The sequence below is a fragment of the Oncorhynchus nerka genome, linkage group LG3 (assembly GCF_034236695.1).
Source record: "Oncorhynchus nerka isolate Pitt River linkage group LG3, Oner_Uvic_2.0, whole genome shotgun sequence".
NCBI classification, from domain to species: Eukaryota; Metazoa; Chordata; class Actinopteri; order Salmoniformes; family Salmonidae; genus Oncorhynchus; species Oncorhynchus nerka.
The window spans coordinates 72,615,740-72,635,795 of record NC_088398.1 but is presented as its reverse complement, the minus strand read 5'-3'; the positions used below and the strand labels follow the sequence as shown (position 1 = coordinate 72,635,795).

General features: G+C 44.1%; 1 protein-coding gene across 1 annotated transcript in view; it reads right to left on the bottom strand.

Moving 5' to 3' along the window:
- Positions 1-10,706, bottom strand: part of tmtops2b (teleost multiple tissue opsin 2b) — a 63,310-nt gene extending 52,604 nt beyond the window's left edge. Inside the window, exon 1 of the mRNA XM_065015441.1 lies at positions 10,047-10,706. Coding sequence (XP_064871513.1) covers positions 10,047-10,413 — 367 coding nt within the window. The 5' untranslated portion in view covers positions 10,414-10,706. The remainder of the gene's footprint in view (positions 1-10,046) is intronic.
- Positions 10,707-20,056: the final 9,350 nt, after the last annotated feature.

The window sequence follows — 20,056 nt, the reverse complement described above, 5'->3', positions numbered from 1 at the left end:
CTTACAATTTCAAGACACTATTTCATACTATTTTTATTTTAGCAAGACACAGCTCATTGGGTGATTGAGCCGTTTCCCCCTGGAGGAACCTGTCAAACCCAGACAGACATGTCAGTGAGAGACAGTCAAACCCAGACAGACATGTCAGTGAGAGACAGTCAAACACAGACATGTCAGTGAGAGACAGTCAAACACAGACATGTCAGTGAGAGACAGTCAAACACAGACAGACATGTCAGTGAGAGACAGTCAAACACAGACAGACATGTCAGTGAGAGACAGTCAAACACAGACAGACATGTCAGTGAGAGACAGTCAAACCCAGACATGTCAGTGAGAGACAGTCAAACACAGACATGTCAGTGAGAGACCGTCAAACACAGACAGACATGTCAGTGAGAGACAGTCAAACACAGACATGTCAGTGAGAGACAGTCAAACACAGACAGACATGTCAGTGAGAGACAGTCAAACACAGACAGACATGTCAGTGAGAGACAGTCAAACACAGACAGACATGTCAGTGAGAGACAGTCAAACCCAGACATGTCAGTGAGAGACAGTCAAACACAGACAGACATGTCAGTGAGAGACAGTCAAACACAGACAGACATGTCAGTGAGAGACAGTCAAACACAGACATGTCAGTGAGAGACAGTCAAACACAGACAGACATGTCAGTGAGAGACAGTCAAACCCAGACAGACATGTTAGTGAGAGACCGTCAAACACAGACAGACATGTCAGTGAGAGACAGTCAAACCCAGACATGTCAGTGAGAGACAGTCAAACCCAGACATGTCAGTGAGAGACCGTCAAACACAGACAGACATGTCAGTGAGAGACAGTCAAACCCAGACATGTCAGTGAGAGACAGTCAAACCCAGACATGTCAGTGAGAGACCGTCAAACACAGACAGACATGTCAGTGAGAGACAGTCAAACCCAGACATGTCAGTGAGAGACAGTCAAACCCAGACAGACATGTCAGTGAGAGACAGTCAAACCCAGACATGTCAGTGAGAGACAGTCAAACCCAGACATGTCAGTGAGAGACCGTCAAACACAGACAGACATGTCAGTGAGAGACAGTCAAACCCAGACATGTCAGTGAGAGACAGTCAAACCCAGACATGTCAGTGAGAGACCGTCAAACACAGACAGACATGTTAGTGAGAGACCGTCAAACACAGACAGACATGTCAGTGAGAGACCGTCAAACACAGACAGACATGTCAGTGAGAGACCGTCAAACACAGACAGACATGTCAGTGAGAGACAGTCAAACCCAGACATGTCAGTGAGAGACAGTCAAACCCAGACATGTCAGTGAGAGACCGTCAAACACAGACAGACATGTTAGTGAGAGACCGTCAAACACAGACAGACATGTCAGTGAGAGACAGTCAAACACAGACATGTCAGTGAGAGACAGTCAAACACAGACAGACATGTCAGTGAGAGACAGTCAAACACAGACAGACATGTCAGTGAGAGACAGTCAAACACAGACATGTCAGTGAGAGACAGTCAAACACAGACAGACATGTCAGTGAGAGACAGTCAAACCCAGACAGACATGTCAGTGAGAGACAGTCAAACACAGACAGACATGTTAGTGAGAGACCGTCAAACATAGACAGACATGTCAGTGAGAGACAGTCAAACCCAGACATGTCAGTGAGAGACAGTCAAACCCAGACATGTCAGTGAGAGACCGTCAAACACAGACAGACATGTCAGTGAGAGACAGTCAAACCCAGACATGTCAGTGAGAGACAGTCAAACCCAGACAGACATGTCAGTGAGAGACAGTCAAACACAGACAGACATGTCAGTGAGAGACCTTCAAACACAGACAGACATGTCAGTGAGAGACAGTCAAACCCAGACATGTCAGTGAGAGACAGTCAAACCCAGACATGTCAGTGAGAGACCGTCAAACACAGACAGACATGTCAGTGAGAGACAGTCAAACCCAGACATGTCAGTGAGAGACAGTCAAACCCAGACATGTCAGTGAGAGACCGTCAAACACAGACAGACATGTTAGTGAGAGACAGTCAAACACAGACAGACATGTCAGTGAGAGACAGTCAAACCCAGACATGTCAGTGAGAGACAGTCAAACACAGACAGACATGTCAGTGAGAGACAGTCAAACCCAGACAGACATGTCAGTGAGAGACAGTCAAACACAGACAGACATGTTAGTGAGAGACCGTCAAACACAGACAGACATGTCAGTGAGAGACAGTCAAACCCAGACATGTCAGTGAGAGACCGTCAAACACAGACAGACATGTCAGTGAGAGACAGTCAAACACAGACATGTCAGTGAGAGACAGTCAAACACAGACAGACATGTCAGTGAGAGACAGTCAAACCCAGACAGACATGTCAGTGAGAGACAGTCAAACACAGACAGACATGTTAGTGAGAGACCGTCAAACACAGACAGACATGTCAGTGAGAGACAGTCAAACCCAGACATGTCAGTGAGAGACAGTCAAACCCAGACATGTCAGTGAGAGACCGTCAAACACAGACAGACATGTCAGTGAGAGACAGTCAAACCCAGACATGTCAGTGAGAGACAGTCAAACCCAGACAGACATGTCAGTGAGAGACAGTCAAACACAGACAGACATGTCAGTGAGAGACCGTCAAACACAGACAGACATGTCAGTGAGAGACAGTCAAACCCAGACATGTCAGTGAGAGACAGTCAAACCCAGACATGTCAGTGAGAGACCGTCAAACACAGACAGACATGTCAGTGAGAGACAGTCAAACCCAGACATGTCAGTGAGAGACAGTCAAACCCAGACATGTCAGTGAGAGACCGTCAAACACAGACAGACATGTTAGTGAGAGACAGTCAAACACAGACAGACATGTCAGTGAGAGACAGTCAAACCCAGACATGTCAGTGAGAGACAGTCAAACACAGACAGACATGTTAGTGAGAGACAGTCAAACACAGACAGACATGTCAGTGAGAGACAGTCAAACACAGACAGACATGTCAGTGAGAGACAGTCAAACACAGACAGACATGTCAGTGAGAGACAGTCAAACACAGACAGACATGTCAGTGAGAGACAGTCAAACCCAGACAGACATGTTAGTGAGAGACCGTCAAACACAGACAGACATGTCAGTGAGAGACCGTCAAACACAGACAGACATGTCAGTGAGAGACAGTCAAACCCAGACATGTCAGTGAGAGACCGTCAAACACAGACAGACATGTCAGTGAGAGACAGTCAAACACAGACATGTCAGTGAGAGACAGTCAAACCCAGACATGTCAGTGAGAGACAGTCAAACACAGACATGTCAGTGAGAGACAGTCAAACCCAGACAGACATGTCAGTGAGAGACCGTCAAACACAGACATGTTAGTGAGAGACCGTCAAACACAGACAGACATGTCAGTGAGAGACAGTCAAACACAGGCAGACATGTCAGTGAGAGACAGTCAAACACAGGCAGACATGTCAGTGAGAGACAGTCAAACACATGTTTGTGAGAGTAGAAATCAAAGAAGCAGCCAGACCCAAAGACATGTTCCCTGAGTTCAGAGAAAGTCCAATCCGGTCACAGTGGAAGTGAGAATAATGAGAAAGGAGGATATAACCGAGAATATCTTCAAATATACCTTCTTAAAGCCTTGGGGTTGGCCTTATGGAAAGAATGAGATATTCCCTGCTTGTCTGAGTTAGATAGCGGAGTGGAAACGAATAGGGAAGGACATTTTTTTATTAACTTCAAACCTTTCGTCACTCTTCATGAAGACATCCACCTGCTGTTTCTTCACAGTTGCAATTTCAGGGATGTACAAAAGCCAAAGGTATGTGGACACCTGCTCGTCGAACCTCTCATTCCAAAATCATGAGCATTAATTAATAGGGAGTTGGTCCCCCCGTTGCTGCTTTAACAGCCTCCAATCTTCTGGGAAGGCTTTCTACTAGATGTTGGAACATTGCTTAGGGGACTTGCTTCCATTCAGCCACAAGAGCATTAGTGAGGTTAGGCACTGATGTTGGGCGATTAGGCCTGTCTCGCAGTCGGCGTTCCAATTCATCCCAAAGATCTTAGATGGGGTTGAGGGCAGGGCTCTGTGCAAGCCAGTCAAGTTCTTCCACACCGATCTCGACAAACTATTTCTGTATGGACCTCGCTTTGTGCACAGGGGCATTGTCATTCCTAAACATGAAAGGGCCTTCCGCAAACTCACGTCGGTAGCCATGAAGTGCTTTGAAAGGCTGGTCATGGCTCACATCCACACATCCACACTGCCCTTTCCCACCTGTAAAAAATAACACCTATGTGAGAATGCTGTTCATTGACTACAGCTCAGCGTTCAACACCATAGTGCCCAAAAATCTCATCACTAAGCTAAGGACCCTGGGACTAAACACCTCCCTCTGCAACTGGATCCTGGACTTCCTGATGGGCCACCCCCAGGTGGTAATTGTAGGCAACAACACATCTGCCACGCTGATCCTCAACACTGGGGCAATCAGGGGTGCTTGCTTAGTGTTTGGTGTTTGGCCTTGTAGTCGTGGGTGACCAGGGAGCACAGGAGGGGTGCCAGGTTAACAACCTCTCTCTTAATGTGAGAAAGACAAAGGAGCTGATTGTGGAATATAGGAAAAGGAGGGCCCCATTAACATCTACGGGACTGATGTGGAGCGGGTCAAGAGTTTCAAGTTCCTTGGTGTCCACATCACCAACAAACTACGGTCCAAACACATCAAGAGAGTTGTGAAGAGGGCACAACAATACCTTTTCCCCCTCAGAAGACTGAAAAGATTTGGCATGGGTCCCCAGATCCTCAAAAGGTTCTGCAGCTGCACCATCGAGAGCATCCTGCCTGGTTGCATTACCGCCTGGTATGGCGCTACAGAGAGTAGTACGTACGGCCCAGTACATCACTGGGGCCAAGATTCCTGACATCCAGGACCTATATACTAGGCGGTGTCAGAGGAAGGCCCAAAGAATTGTCAGACTCCAATCACCCAAGTCATAGACTGTTTTCTCTGCTACGTACGGTAAGCGGTACCAGTGTGCCAAGTCTAGGACCAAAAGGCTCCTTAACAGCTTCTACCTCCAAGCCATAAGACTGCTGAACAACTAAACTAATCAAATGGCGACCCGGACTATTTACATTGACCCCCCTTTGTTTTTACACTGCTGCTACTCGCTGTTTGTTATCTATGCATGGTCACTTTACAAATGACCTTGATTAACCTGTACCCCTGCACATTGACTCGATACCGGTACCCCCTGTATATTGTTATGTACAGTTCTTGTGTTGCCTTTTGACTGATTCGATTTTTAAAACTTTTGTTTATTTAGTAAATATTTTCTTAACGGTACTTCTTGAACTGCTGTTATGCAGGTGAGTGAGGACCCAACAGCGATTCAACAGAAACAGAGTCTTTTAATGTCCAAACAGGGAAAACATAAATCCTCAATCTTTACAGGAGATGTCCAAACAGGGAAAACATAAATCCTCTATCTTTGCAGGAGAGACCTCCTTCTAGTAGTAGAGGAGAATTGCAGGGCTAGCGGCAACAGACTGCAGGTCCCTCTGGGTAGGCGCGGGCCGTAGAGGACAGAGACACCTGCTCACACGCAGCATCTGATGAAGAGGCAGATTACGACAGGACGGGACAAGGGCAAAGCAAACAAGAATCCGACAAGGACAGAAGCAGAAACAGAGAGAGAAATAGAGACTTAATCAGAGGGCAAAAGAGGAAACAGGTGTGAGAGAGTAAACGAGGTCGTTAGGAGAATGAGGAACAGCTGGGAGCAGGAACGGAACGATAGAGAGAGAGAGAGAGAAAGAGAGAAAGTAACCTAATACGACCAGCAGGGGGAAACGAAGAGAAGAGAAAGCACAGGGACAAGACATAACATGACAACTGCACTGTTGGTTGAGGGCGCATGTGACAAATACATTTTGATTTGATTTGATAACTCTATTTAATATGACAGGAATGCATTTTTACTCTAGAGAGAATTTCCTTTTCCAAGTACTTCTCCTACTCCAATACTGTGCATTCAAATTGCTATATTCTACGCTATGCTCCAAAACATAATTTTTTTCCAATCTCTCATTCAGACTTCTTCACTTCACTCTGCCACCTCCTACCAAGGATCTCTGCACTCTGTTTGAGACAGAAGGACCCTTTCCACTGGGCACAGGCGTCAATTCAATGTATATTCCACATTAGTTCAACATCATTTCATTGAAATGACGTGGAAATAACATTGATTCAACCAGTGTGTGCCCAGTGGTTTGGCTTCCCCAGCAACCCTCGTCAGAGTAACGGATGTCGTTACAAATAGCTATTCCTTTGATTAGCCTGTTTGCTAATTCGGATGACCCAAAGCAAATGGTTTTACTTCAAAGCCTAGATGGAGTTGAACACATCACACGGAAGAGAGGATGGGTTTTTCTGCATAACATTACCGAAATAAATGAAATCAAAGAGTCAGTAGTCCACTTGAAAAGCATGACCATGTGGAGTTTCTTTGTTCACGCCACACTCCTCAATCCCTTTTCCCACCCACAGTGAGCCCATAGCATGTGTGTATATAAACGGACCATGGCCATGTTACTGCCAATCTCAGTTCAGGAAATGGCCGGGACGGTTATCACAGAATTCAGATAACTCGTTGTGACATTTGCCAAATCTCAGCCAGAACCACGTGTCTTGTTATAGCAAGGGAGTCATCTCAGACATCCCAGACCTATAGCAACAGCACTAGGTCTGGGAATAATTTAGGATTTTCTTGGCCAGTTCAAAAGGGGAGAAAATACATCTGTCCAAAGAGACTTAAGAGTCTGCAGACTGCAGCCCACATGGCTAAAAGTTCCTCAGCAGGAAATATAATGTCTTATGTTGGAGCTCTAACCTCAGTCCACATGGCACTTTTGTGTTGTTGTGGTCCCTGGGAGAATAAGGACAGCAACCTCTGCTCTGCTGACTCTGACTATTAAATTAAATGTTTATTTAATATGTAAATATCAATCCAAACGATATAAATTATTGGATAAATTATTGGACTATATATAAATTCACACACATATATATATATATTTATACTACCGGTCAAAAGTTTTCGACCCAGACTGAGCGCTCTGGAACAGGTTTTCATCAAGGATCTCTCTGTACTTTGCACTGTTCATCTTTGCCTCGATCCTGACTAGTCTCCCAGTCCCTGGTGCTGAAAAACATCCCCACAGCATGATGCCGCCACCACCATGCTTCACCGTAGGGATGGTGCAAGGTTTCCTCGAGACGTGACGCTTGGCATTCAGGCCAAAGACTTCAATCTTGGTTTCATCAGACCGGAGAATCTTGTTTCTCATGGTCTGAGAGTCTTTAGGTGCCTTTTGGCAAACTCCAAGCGGGCTGTCATGTGCCTTTTACTGAGGAGTGGCTTCCGTCTGGCCACTCTATCATAAAGGCCTGATTGGTGGAGTGCTGCATAGATGGTTGTCCTTCTGGAAGGTTCTCCCATCTCCACAGAGGATCTCTAGAGCTCTGTCAGAGTGATCATCGGGTTCTTGGTCACCTCCCTGACCAAGACCCTTCTCCCCCAATTGCTCAGTTTGGCTGGGTGGCCAACTCTAGGAAGAGTCTTAGTGGTTCCAAACTTCCATTTAATAACGATGGAGGCCACTGTGTTCTTGGGGGATCTTCAATGCTGCAAATATTCTTTCGTACACTTCCCCAGATCTGTGCTTCGACACAATCTTGTCTCGGAGCTCTACGGACAATTCCTTCGACCTCATGGCTTGGTTTTGCACTGTCAACTGTGGGACCTTATATAGAAAGGTGTGTGCCTTTCCAAATCATGTCCAATCAACAGAATTTAACACAGGTGGACTCCAAGTTGTAGAAACATCTCAAGGATAATCAATGGAAACAGGATACACCTGAGATAAAGTCTCATAACAAAGGGTCTGAATACTTATGTAAATAAGGTATTTCATTTGTTGTTGTTTTTTATACATTTGCAAACATTTCTAAAAACCTGTTTTCGCTTTGTCATTATATGGTTTTGTGTGTAAATTGCTCAGGACATTTTTTTAAATTTAAACCAATTTAGAATAAGGCTGTAAAGTAACAAGATGTTGAAAAAAGTCAAGAGGTCTGAGTACCTTCCAAAGGCACTGCAAATATACTGTATATAGTCCAATAATTATATGGATTTATATATAATCCAAACATTTATCCATATAATGTATAATGTATCTAACCGTTACTGTATATATACTATATATAAGTCCAAAAAATAATCATTATTATAACTTAGTATATGTAGCCTTTGCCTTCTATGTTTTATTACACAATGCATTGTGTGCTTATAGTACAGTGTGTTGATGATATTGCATGCTTGATGTAGACTATGCCTTCTTCACTACTCCATGCATTGTAACCTATGCTCTGCTTTAGCGCATTTCAAAAACCACTAGCCGACACCCCGTCTCACCGTCAGAATTTAGTCAGCTAAGTGGGTAGGCTATTACGCACATTGCGCATCTGGACATCAACACAGAGACAAACTCGAAATGCTCCAGTGACATTATTGTGACAAGTTGGGGACACATTTAGAAAACAACTTTTAGCTATTCATTTTTGTGAAAATAACTATTTTGAAGACATTTAGAATAATATTCCAAAAAACTGGGGCGGCAGGTAGCCTAGTGGTTAGAGGCAGGTAGCCTAGTGGTTAAAGGCAGGTAGCCTAGTGGTTAAAGGCAGGTAGCCTAGTGGTTAGAGGCAGGTAGCCTAGTGGTTAGAGGCAGGTAGCCTAGTGTTTAGAGGCAGGTAGCCTAGTGGTTAAAGGCAGGTAGCCTAGTGTTTAGAGGCAGGTAGCCTAGTGGTTAGAGGCAGGTAGCCTAGTGTTTAGAGGCAGGCAGCCTAGTGGTTAAAGCAGGTAGCCTAGTGGTTAGAGGCAGGTAGCCTAGTGGTTAAAGGCAGGTAGCCTAGTGGTTAGAGGCAGGTAGCCTAGTGGTTAGAGGCAGGTAGCCTAGTGGTTAAAGGCAGGTAGCCTAGTGTTTAGAGGCAGGTAGCCTAGTGGTTAGAGGCAGGTAGCCTAGTGTTTAGAGGCAGGTAGCCTAGTGGTTAAAGGCAGGTAGCCTAGTGGTTAGAGGCAGGTAGCCTAGTGGTTAGAGGCAGGTAGCCTAGTGGTTAGAGCGTTGGATTAGTTTCCCGAAAGATTCCAAGATCGAATCCCCGAGCTGACAAGGTACAAATCTGTCATTCTGCCCCTGAACAGGCAGTTAACCCACTGTTCCTAGGCTGTCATAGAAAATAAGAATTTGTTCTTAACTGACTTGCCTAGTTAAACAAATAAAACTTGATTTGAGTATAAGAAGCTGCTACCCAGTGATTTAGTTGCCAGAGCGGTTGAAATTCTTGCAGTAAGACCAGATAAAACGAACCTACATGAATAGGGCATGCTAAACCATCTGAAGGTTTTAGTTCAGGCTAAACATTTAATAAGGACTATGAAATTACTTTTTAAAGATGATAAAAGTTTAAAGTTCCATTAACTGACTAAATATACAGCAGCCCTACCACACTGTAAAAAAAATATTTGTTGAGTCAACTTAAAAACGTTTGTTACCCTGCTGCCTTAAAAGTTTAAGTTAAATAATATCTGAATGTCATGTTGCGTTAACTTCATCTAAAGTATTTTCAAACTAGTATAGTAAGTGAAACTGACAAATGTGTTTTAAATGACATGTTGAGTGAATTTGATACTTTTAGTCAAATGTAACATTCTTGTAAAATGATTCACCATGAGCAAGCACAATTGGGACTAAACCTCATCTGGAGTTTGAAATCAGAACCTTTCTTGGTGAAAGCCACTGGAAAATCCTGCTATGCCACCAGTTCTGTGGCCAAGGAATAAATTGGTAACAGATTTACTGCCAATATACATGAATCAATTTGCTCTAATTTCTCACTAACAGCCTTTATTAGGCTGTAGAGCCGCATCTAGGGTCGACTCACCGAAGCAGGAGTTGATGAAGCCATACCACAAGCAGCCGTGGCGACCCAGGAGCCACTTTCCCTTGATACTGGAGGTGAAGCTGAGCGTGGTGCCGAACGTGCACACCAGCATGTCGCTCACGCTGATGTTGAGTAGGAGCATGTTGACCGGAGTACGCAGAGTTTTAAACTTGCAGAAGAGAAGCAGTACGACGAAGTTGTTGAGGAAGCCGAAGGTCATGATCAAGCCCAGGAACACAGAGAGCACGATGAAGCCAGTCCTGGACAGAGTCTCTTTCGGCGCGTCGCGCCACTCCCGGTCCCGGAAACTGAACGGGTCGTCGCTCACGTTGTAGGTGTAGTTGAGGCCAGCCAGATCAGAAAACATCCTGGATGATGTTCACGAACGCTCATATTACTCAGGCCGGGAGACGTTTGGCTGAGTTAGGGCATGCAGTGCGCGCGGAGCTCATACCATCATTACCTGGCCATGTGTCTCTCTATCTCTCGCCCCCATGTCTGCCCTTCACATAATGTCCAGACCTCCGTTTAATAGACTAGTCTATAGCTTGTCGCGTTAATCCACGCCTTTAATCACGGTGAAATATTACTCTTTCCATCAGTACAATTTTGTTACGTCAAAAACACATCCACTAGACTACTGCGCGGCGGTAGTTTTCTCTAGCTTTGAGTTTCACTGGGGGGAAAAATGTGTTTTTCAAATAACGTTCTTACAAGTGCAAGCTCACAACATACTTGTGGTGATACTGTGTCCCATCAAGTCTACTGAAGATTGGAGGAGGTGATATCTCAACTGCGTGGCGATGGTGCAAGGCAATCCCGGGGTGTGCAGAGAGGCTCGTCCCGGGTGTCCATCGCCGTTACGCGCGGGCTTCACCGTTCATTCACAAATCTCGAATGTCACAGGGTGGGTGCGTAACGTGTTTCACACACTGTTCCCAATTGCTAGGAAATTACTCAAATACATGATTAATTATTGCTCATTATATTATCGCTGACCGACATACATTAAGAGCGCATTAACCATTTATCTTAATTTGGCAGATTTCTTGCCAAATACTTTTAGATTTAGCCTACAATATTATGTTTTTGTTCAAGATAGTATACAATTTCTATTTTTTGAGTCAATGGCCAGGCGACTGTAAAAGTTGGCTCTCTTTTGTCTTTGTGATCTAAATCCCATCTTCAGTTCTTGTGTACCTCGCTCCTTTGCTACTGTTGAATTTAGTGATCAATGAGGGCGCGCGAGCCTGAGAGTCCTCCGTTCTAAGTACAGTGCAGATTATTATAGCCAGATTTTACGTCACGAGAGAGAGAGAATCGTCCTGCTCGAGTAATCGACTGGCATCGAACCCTAGCCGTCAGCGCTCTGCAATACAAAGCATAAATGGACACTTTACCTCCAAATCCAAATGATCCATGGTTAAATGTTGTAAACATAGGAAAGTCAGTTTAATTATGTGACAATAATAACCCACTGGGCACAGCCGTCAGTCAATTCAACATCTATTCCAAATTGGTTCAACAATTTAATTGAAATAAAGTGGAAACCACGTTGATTCAATCAATGTGCGCCCACTGGGAACATTGACAAAAAACTTCGGTGATGGTGCTCCCGAGTGGCGCAGCGATTATGGGTTCGCGTCCAGGCTCTGTTGCCCCCCGCCGCGACCGGGAGATCCATGGGGCGGCGCACAATTAGCCCAGCGTTGTCCGACTCCTGCGCTCCGGGCGCAGTGCACGCTGACACAGTTGCAAGGTGTTTCCTCCGACACATTGGTTAAGTGGGCATTGTTTCAAGCTTGGCTGGGCTGGGCTGTGTTTTGGAGGATGCATGCTCTCGACCTTCGTCTCTCCCGAGGACATGCGGGAGTTGCAGCGATGAGACAAGAATGAAATCATGAAAATGGGTTAAAAAAAAAGAAGGCTTCCGTGACACTATATGTGAACTCTGAAGGAAAATAACACTGGAAGGAAAATAACGCAGTTCTCTTTGTATTCACACGGCCCTTGCCTTTAAATGAAGACTCAACTCTTTTCACTTCAACTATTTTGTGGACCTAGTCCTCTTTGCATTCACATTGCTATGTTTACAATAGAACCAAGATCTTTTCCCAAGATGCCCCCTGTGTTTTTACAAAGTGCAGGACAAGCCATTCAATCAGAATGTGTTATATGGACAGCTAGATATACTGTACCTACTTACATTTAAAAATATAAGACATCATAATTGTAATCAGAAGATACTATTAACATGTCAATTTGATTTGTACCAGAATAAAAAGCAATAGAATAACTGCAGAATAAATAATGCTGTAATTGAAAATGGTACACCCAAAGTAGGCTACTGCCCCTTTAAGAGCTAGAATAGATTTTGTACCCTATGTGATTCTCACCAAATCTGTTGTCTTTTCACACTACTCAAACTCCACAACCAATAACAGTTTATGAAGCTCTTTTAGCCTTTAGATCACATATTGCAAACAAATAAGAACTAAAAACTCCACACATGGAATTTCTGTGCGTCCTTGACAATCACTAGTCAATATGCAAAAACAGCACACATTTTTTTCCCACGAACCTCCACATCATCATCTCTGTTTTGTGGCACCAATGTGAGGGAAATTGTTTATACTAAGTATCAAAAGTAAAAGTATAAATAATTTCAACTTCCTTACATTAATAAGCAAACCAGACAGGACAATTTTTAAAATATTTTTTTATTGACAGATAGCCTGGGGCACACTCCACCACTCAGACTTAATTTACAAACAAGCATTTGTGTTTAGTGAGTCCGCCAGATCAGAGGCAGTAGGGATTACCAGGGATGTTCCCTTGATAAGTGTGTGAATTGGCTAATTTTCCTGTCAAAAACGAGTACTTCTGGGCATCAGGGAAAATGTATGGAGTAAAAACTACATTGTTTTCTTTAAGAATGTAGTGAAGTAAAAGTAAAAGTTGCTAAAAAATATACATAGTAAAGTACAGATACCCCAAAATACTACTTGAGTAGTACTTTTGAAGTATTTTTATTTAAGTATTTTAAGTATTTTACACCACTGGCAGTAGTCTAGTGTGTGGTGCATCAAGTGTGTGGTGTGGGAATAAAAACAAGCGAACCTGGGTAGCTTTGTGTTCACATTGTCCTAAAAAAGTGAAACAGACCACGGAATTCAAGCGAACTGAACTCAGACCACCTCTGGAGAGGGTCTCAGTTCGGTTCGCTTTGGGGGCTCTTTTGAGGGGTCTGAGTTCCTTTGGAGTGTTGACACTGCACAAAAAAATTAAGCCAACCACACTGTTCACAAAACACACAAAAAATGGCTGAAAGGGACCAATTCCCCCAAAAGGGTTTGGCCAGCTTATGGACATAAGTCTTTCTGTAACAGCGGAATTCGAGCTAAAAACGGGTAACCTCATCCAAAATAAAATTCTGGAGATGCTGTGAGCTGAAGGATTCATGAATATATTGTCTGAGTTCGAAACGAACATCCAGCAATCAGGTATACAATTACACAACTGAGAGCATCCTGTCGGGCTGTAGCACAGCCTGGTACAGCAACTGCACCGCCCACAACCACAGGGCTCTCCAGAGGGTGGTGCGGTCTGCCCAATGCCTCACTGGGGGCAAACTACCTGCCCTCCAGGACACCTACAGCACCCGATGTCACAGGAAGGCCAAAAAGATCATCAACCACCTGAGCCACTGCTTGTTCACCCCGCTACCATCCAGAAGGCGAGGTCAGTACAGGTGCATCAAAGCTGGGACTGAGAGACCGAAAAACAGCTTCTATCTCAAGGCCATCAGACTGTTAAATAGCCGTCACTAGGAGGCTGCCACCCGGTTATGTAACCCTGTACCTTAGAGGCTGCTGCCCCATTTACATAGACTTGAAATCACTGACCACTTATTAATGGAACACTAGTCACTTTAATAATGTTTACATATATTTGTTTTACTCATCTCATATGTGTATACTGTATTCTATTCTGCTGTATTTTAGTCTATGCCACTCCGACATTGCCCATTGTAATATTTTTATTTAGCCTTAATTCCATTATTTCACTTTTAGGTTTTGTGTATTGTTAGATATTACTGCACTGTTGGAGCTAGAAACACAAGCATTTCACAATGTAACGGTTTTCTTGAGTTGATGGAGAGGCGGACCAATACGCAGTGTGGTTACTATTCATGTTTTTTAATAAGACAACTCAACATAATACAAAAAACAAACGTGGAAAAACGAAACAGCCCTATCTGGTGCAACAAACACAGAGACAGGAACAATCACCCACAAAAACCCAACACCAAACAGGCTACCTAAATATGGTTCCCAATCAGAGACAATGACTAACACCTGCCTCTGATTGAGAACCATATCAGGCCAAACATAGAAATAGACAAACTAGACATGTAACATAGAATGCCCACTCAGATCACACCCTGACCAAACAAAACATAGAAACATACAAAGCAAACTATGGTCAGGGTGACACACAAACACAAGCATTTCGCTACACCAGCAATTACATCTGCTAAACGTGTGTATGTGACAAATACAATTTGATTTGATTGGATTTAAACAGTCCTGCTTGCCAGATTAGCTCTTTTCAAATATAAACATACCGTATGTCATATTCTTACTTTACTTTTTCGCTGGATGTCTTGTATACACAAATGTGTTTTCCTAATTTAACTTTTTAGGGATAGGGGGCAGTATTCGGAAATTCAGATGAATGACGTGCCCAAAGTAAACTGCCTGTTACTCAGGCCCAGAGGCTAGGATATGCATATAATTGGTAGAATTGAATAGAAAACACTCAGAAGTTTCATAACTTTTAAAATAATGTCTGTGAGTATAACAGAACTGATAGGGCAGGCGAAAACCCGAGGAGAATCCATCTAGAAATTTCTTTTTTGAGGTCACAGCCCATTCAAATGCTTGTTTATGGGAGATTCAAAAGAATACCTCCCAGAGTGCAGTTCATATGGCTTCCACTAGATGTCTTTAGAAAGTGTTTCATGCTTGTTTTTTGAAAAATGACTTAATAATTGCAGTTTTTGCAGTTTTTCAAGGTGGCTCTCATTTTGGACTGTAGTCTTGTGGCGCCCATGGATGAGGGCGTGGATGAGGGCGGGCACTTCGTTATTTATTTATATAGTCTTCTCAAATAAAACTGTGAAGGACCTCGGAGTTACTCTGGACCCTGATCTCTCTTTTGACGAACATATCAAGTCTGTTTTAAGGACAGCTTTTTTCCATCTACGTAACACTGCAAAAATCAGAAACTTTCTGTCCAAAAATAATGCTGAAAAATGAATCCATGCTTTTGTTACTTCTAGGTTAGACTACTGCAATGCTCTACTTTCCGGCTACCCGGATAAAGCACTAAATAAACTTCAGTTAGTGCTAAATACCGCTGCTAGAATCCTGACTAGAACCCAAAAATTTGATCATATTACTCCAGTGCTAGCCTCTCTACACTGGCTCCCTGTCAAGGCAAGGGCTGATTTCAAGGTTTTACTGCTAACATACAAAGCATTACATGGGCTTGCTCCTACCTATCACTCTGATTTGGTCCTGCCGTACATACCTCTACACGTACACTACGGTCACAAGACGCAGGCCTCCTAATTGTCCCTAGAATTTCTAAGCAAACAGCTGGAGGTACGGCTTTCTCCTATAGAGCTCCATTTTTATGGAATGGTCTGCCTACCCATGTGAGAGATGCAAACTCGGTCTCAACCTTTAAGTCTTTACTGAAGACTCATCTCTTCAGTGGGTCATATGATTGAGTGTAGTCTGGCCCAGGAGTGTGAAGGTGAACGGAAAGGCTCTGGAGCAACGAACCGCCCTTGCTGTCTCTGCCTGGCCGGTTCCCCTCTTTCAACTGGGATTCTCTGCCTCTAACCCTATTACAGGGGCTGAGTCACTGGCTTACTAGGGCTCTTTCATACCGTCCCTAGGAGGGGTGCCTCACTTGAGTGGGTTGAGTCACTGATGTGATCTTCCTGTCTGGGTTGGTGCCCCCCTTTGGGTTGTGCCGTGGCGGAGATCTTTGTGGGCTATACTCGGCCTTGTCTCAGGATAGTAAGTTGGTGGTTGAAGATATCCCTCTAGTGGTGTAGGGGCTGTGCTTTGGCATAGTGGGTGGGGTTATATCCTTCCTGTTTGGCCCTGTCCGGGGGTATCATCAGATGGGGCCACAGTGTCTCCTGACCCCTCCTGTCTCAGCCTCCAGTATTTATGCTGCAGTAGTTTATGTGTCGGGGGGCTAGGGTCAGTTTGTTATATCTGGAGTACTTCTCCTGTCTTATCCGGTGTCCTGTGTGAATTTAAGTATGCTCTCTCTAATTCTCTCTTTCTCTCTTTCTTTCTCTCTCTCGGAGGACCTGAGCCCTAGGACCATGCCTCAGGACTACCTGGCATGATGACTCCTTGCTGTCCCCAGTCCACCTGGCCGTGCTGCTGCTCCAGTTTCAACTGTTCTGCCTGCGGCTATGGAATCCTGACCTGTTCACCGGACGTGCTACCTGTCCCAGACCTACTGTTTTCAACTCTCTAGAGACAGCAGGAGTGGTAGAGATACTTTTAATGATCGGCTATGAAAAGCCAACTGACATTTACTCCTGAGGTGCTGACTTGCTGCACCCTCGACAATTACTGTGATTATTATTATTTGACCATGCTGGTCATTTATGAACATTTGAACATCTTGGCCATGTTCTGTTATAATCTCCACCCGGCACAGCCAGAAGAGGACTGGCCACGCATCATAGCCTGGTTCCTCTCTAGGTTTCTTCCTAGGTTTAGGCCTTTCTAGGGAGTTTTTCCTAGCCACTTTGCTTCTACACCTGCATTGCTTGCTGTTATGGGTTTTAGGCTGGGTTTCTGTACAGCACTTAGAGATATCAGCTGATGTACGAAGGGCTATATAAATACATTTGATTCGATTTGATTTGATTTATCTCTGGTATTGAACATACTACATTCCGTCTTAAATTTGATAGTTTATTTACATTTTAGGGTACTTCAGGATTGATTAGAAACGTTGTTTGACTTGTATGGACGAAGTTTATTGGTAACTTTTGGGATTCCTTTGTATGCATGTTGAACGAGTGGAACGGGTGGATTACTGAATCAAACGAGCCAACTAAACAATTTTGGGAAGGACTTTATGGAACAAAACAACCATTTGTTGTGTAGCTGGGACCCTTGGCATTGCAAACAGAGGAAGATCTTCAAAGGTAATTGATTTATTTTATCGCTAAAATACTTTTGTGAAGCCTTTGCTGGTTTGGAAAATGTTTTTAATGCTTGTATGTGTGGGGCGCTGTCCTCAGATAATCGCATGGTATGCTTTTGTCATAAAGCCTTTTTTAAATCTGACAACGCAGTTGGATTAACAAGAAGTTAAGCTTTTAAATGATGTAAGACACTTGTATGTTCATGAATGTTTAATATTCCGATTTTTGCATTTAGAATTTTGAGCTCTGCAATTTCATCGGATGTTGTCGATCTCAAAGAAGTAATTTAAGTGAATCATCTTCTAAATAACCATTTGCATCTTATATTGTGTACTATACATTTTGGTCTCTTTTGAGAGGTCTGGTGCTTTATAGCACAGGAGGTAGTGCGCTTGCCTTGTTACTGGACAGTGGTTGGTTCAAGGTCCAATGCCAGCTGTTTGATTTGATAATAAGTGTAATTGTAAATCTGTGCATGCTGTACATTTTCAATTGTAACTGTAATCAGTGTTCGGATATGCTCCTGGCCATACAATGGATTCCTTTCAATTAATGAAACCCTCTCTGTTCCATTATTCCTTTATATTTTATTGTGTTACATTCCACATCAAGTTTTCCATGAACCATTCAATGAACCATTCCATGAACCATTCCATGAACCATTTCCATTGAAATTCCGGAGAAAGATAGTAGACTATTCTCGAAAACCAACTCATTTGAGAGGTCTTCGTTGACATGTTATGGCATCAATTGTTTTGCTTTCTTGGCCATATTTGGATATGTTCTGAGGAAATACTTGCCTTGGAAGCCTTTAGGGCATCTTTCTGGTTTCACAGTTGTCAGTGTGAGCTCTCAGATGTGAGAGGATTGGGAGCTGGTCTTGCCAGAGGCTGTGGTGCCAGTGTTGCTGTGAATTCCAACCCCAGCTGTAAGCCTTACAGAGAGAGAGAGAGAACAAGGAGGAATGACGCTCACCTCATCATCATCCTCCCGTTTGTATCTAAAAGTCAAGCACGTTAAAAGGGATTTAAAATAAAAAGAGAAACCCACACACTGCTCTTGCTCGTATCACTTATTTGATTAAAGCTTTACACGTCAGCCTCTTGGAAGGTCTCTGAAGAAGGCCAAGAGGCCAACATGTAAGGTTGAATAAAATAAGTGATACAAGCAAGAGCAGTGTGCAGGTTTCTCTTTTCTCTGAAGTTATCACATTATTCCCATGTACCTGCAATAAGAACTCAGATGTGTGAGTGCTTTTTGAATGTTAAGGTCAACAGGGATTGACATGAATAACCAAATAAAGAGAACGAGGGGTGGGGAGTTTGAGATGAAGTGTGTGTCTGTGCCAGGGAGAGAGAGGGGGAGACAGATTTTATTTGATTTATTTATTGAACCTTTATTTAACTAGGCAAGTCATAGAGAGAGAGATATGAGGGACAGAGACAGGAAGTTGTACTTTATCTTTGGTCCAATGTCAAATCAACACCTCTGGATTCCCATTCCAGGATATGAGAGGCCTGGATAGGTATTGACTCAATCTAGCTTTGTGGCAGGCTGAGTGGATTCTCCACCATGTTGCTTATCCCTATCTATCCTGTCAGGTCTTAACTGCATGAGGTAAGAGCAGAGAGGTATAGGCGTAGTGGCTCAGTTTGACATATTCCAGCCAGGTCACTAGAGATCCAAGGCGATATTCAACGTTTGTCCAATTCCCCAGGATGTCAGGAGATGCCTTCAAAACCGGTCACTAGGGGCAACGGTGAGTGCTATAACCATCAAGTATGCTTTCGGCTTGCTAGGGTGCTGTGGATGGGGATGACGGATGGGCGTAAACTGCGAGCACTGGCTCTGAGTGTCAAAAGTACAATCCCATTTGGGTCAAGTGTTCAATCCCAGTGCTATGGACAAACAGACAAACGAATACTGAAGTCAAACCGTGTCAAATTGTGAGATCTTGCTGTGCTATTCCATTAAACTTATAATGTTTATGCAGTGTCCTGGTTTGAAACGACAACCAGCACACTTACTCTTCTTACTCTGTAAACATCTACTGTATACTGGAAACATCTACTGGAAACATCTACTGTATCTGTGGCCAGAGTCTACCACCTGGTAGTAATGGATTTTTACAGTAAACAGTCTGTACTTTTACTTGACATTGGGCAAAATAGCTATTGAGTAAATAGTACAATGCAGAGCCTTCCCACTGATTGATCCGCAGAGCCTTCCCACTGATTGATCCGCAGAGCCCACCCACTGATTGATCCGCAGAGCCCTCCCACTGATTGATCCGCAGAGCCCTCCCACTGATTGAGCCGCAGAGCCCTCCCACTGATTGATCCGCAGAGCCCTCCCACTGATTGATCCGCAGAGCCCTCCCACTGATTGATCCGCAGAGCCCTCCCACTGATTGATCCGCAGAGCCCTCCCACTGATTGATCCGCAGAGCCCTCCCACTGATTGATCCGCAGAGCCCTCCCACTGATTGATCCGCAGAGCCCTCCCACTGATTGATCCGCAGAGCCCTCCCACTGATTGATCCGCAGAGCCCTCCCACTGATTGATCCGCAGAGCCGTCCCACTGATTGATCCGCAGAGCCCTCCCACTAGGCCCTGTCACGACTCCTACCGAAGGTGGCTCCCGTCGTCACCAGCCTACTAGCTGCCACCGATTTTTTTCCCTCCCCCTCCTTGTCTGTTTATTAGTTACACCTGTTGTCAATTAGGTTATTAGTTGGGCATTATTAGCCAGCCGGCCAGC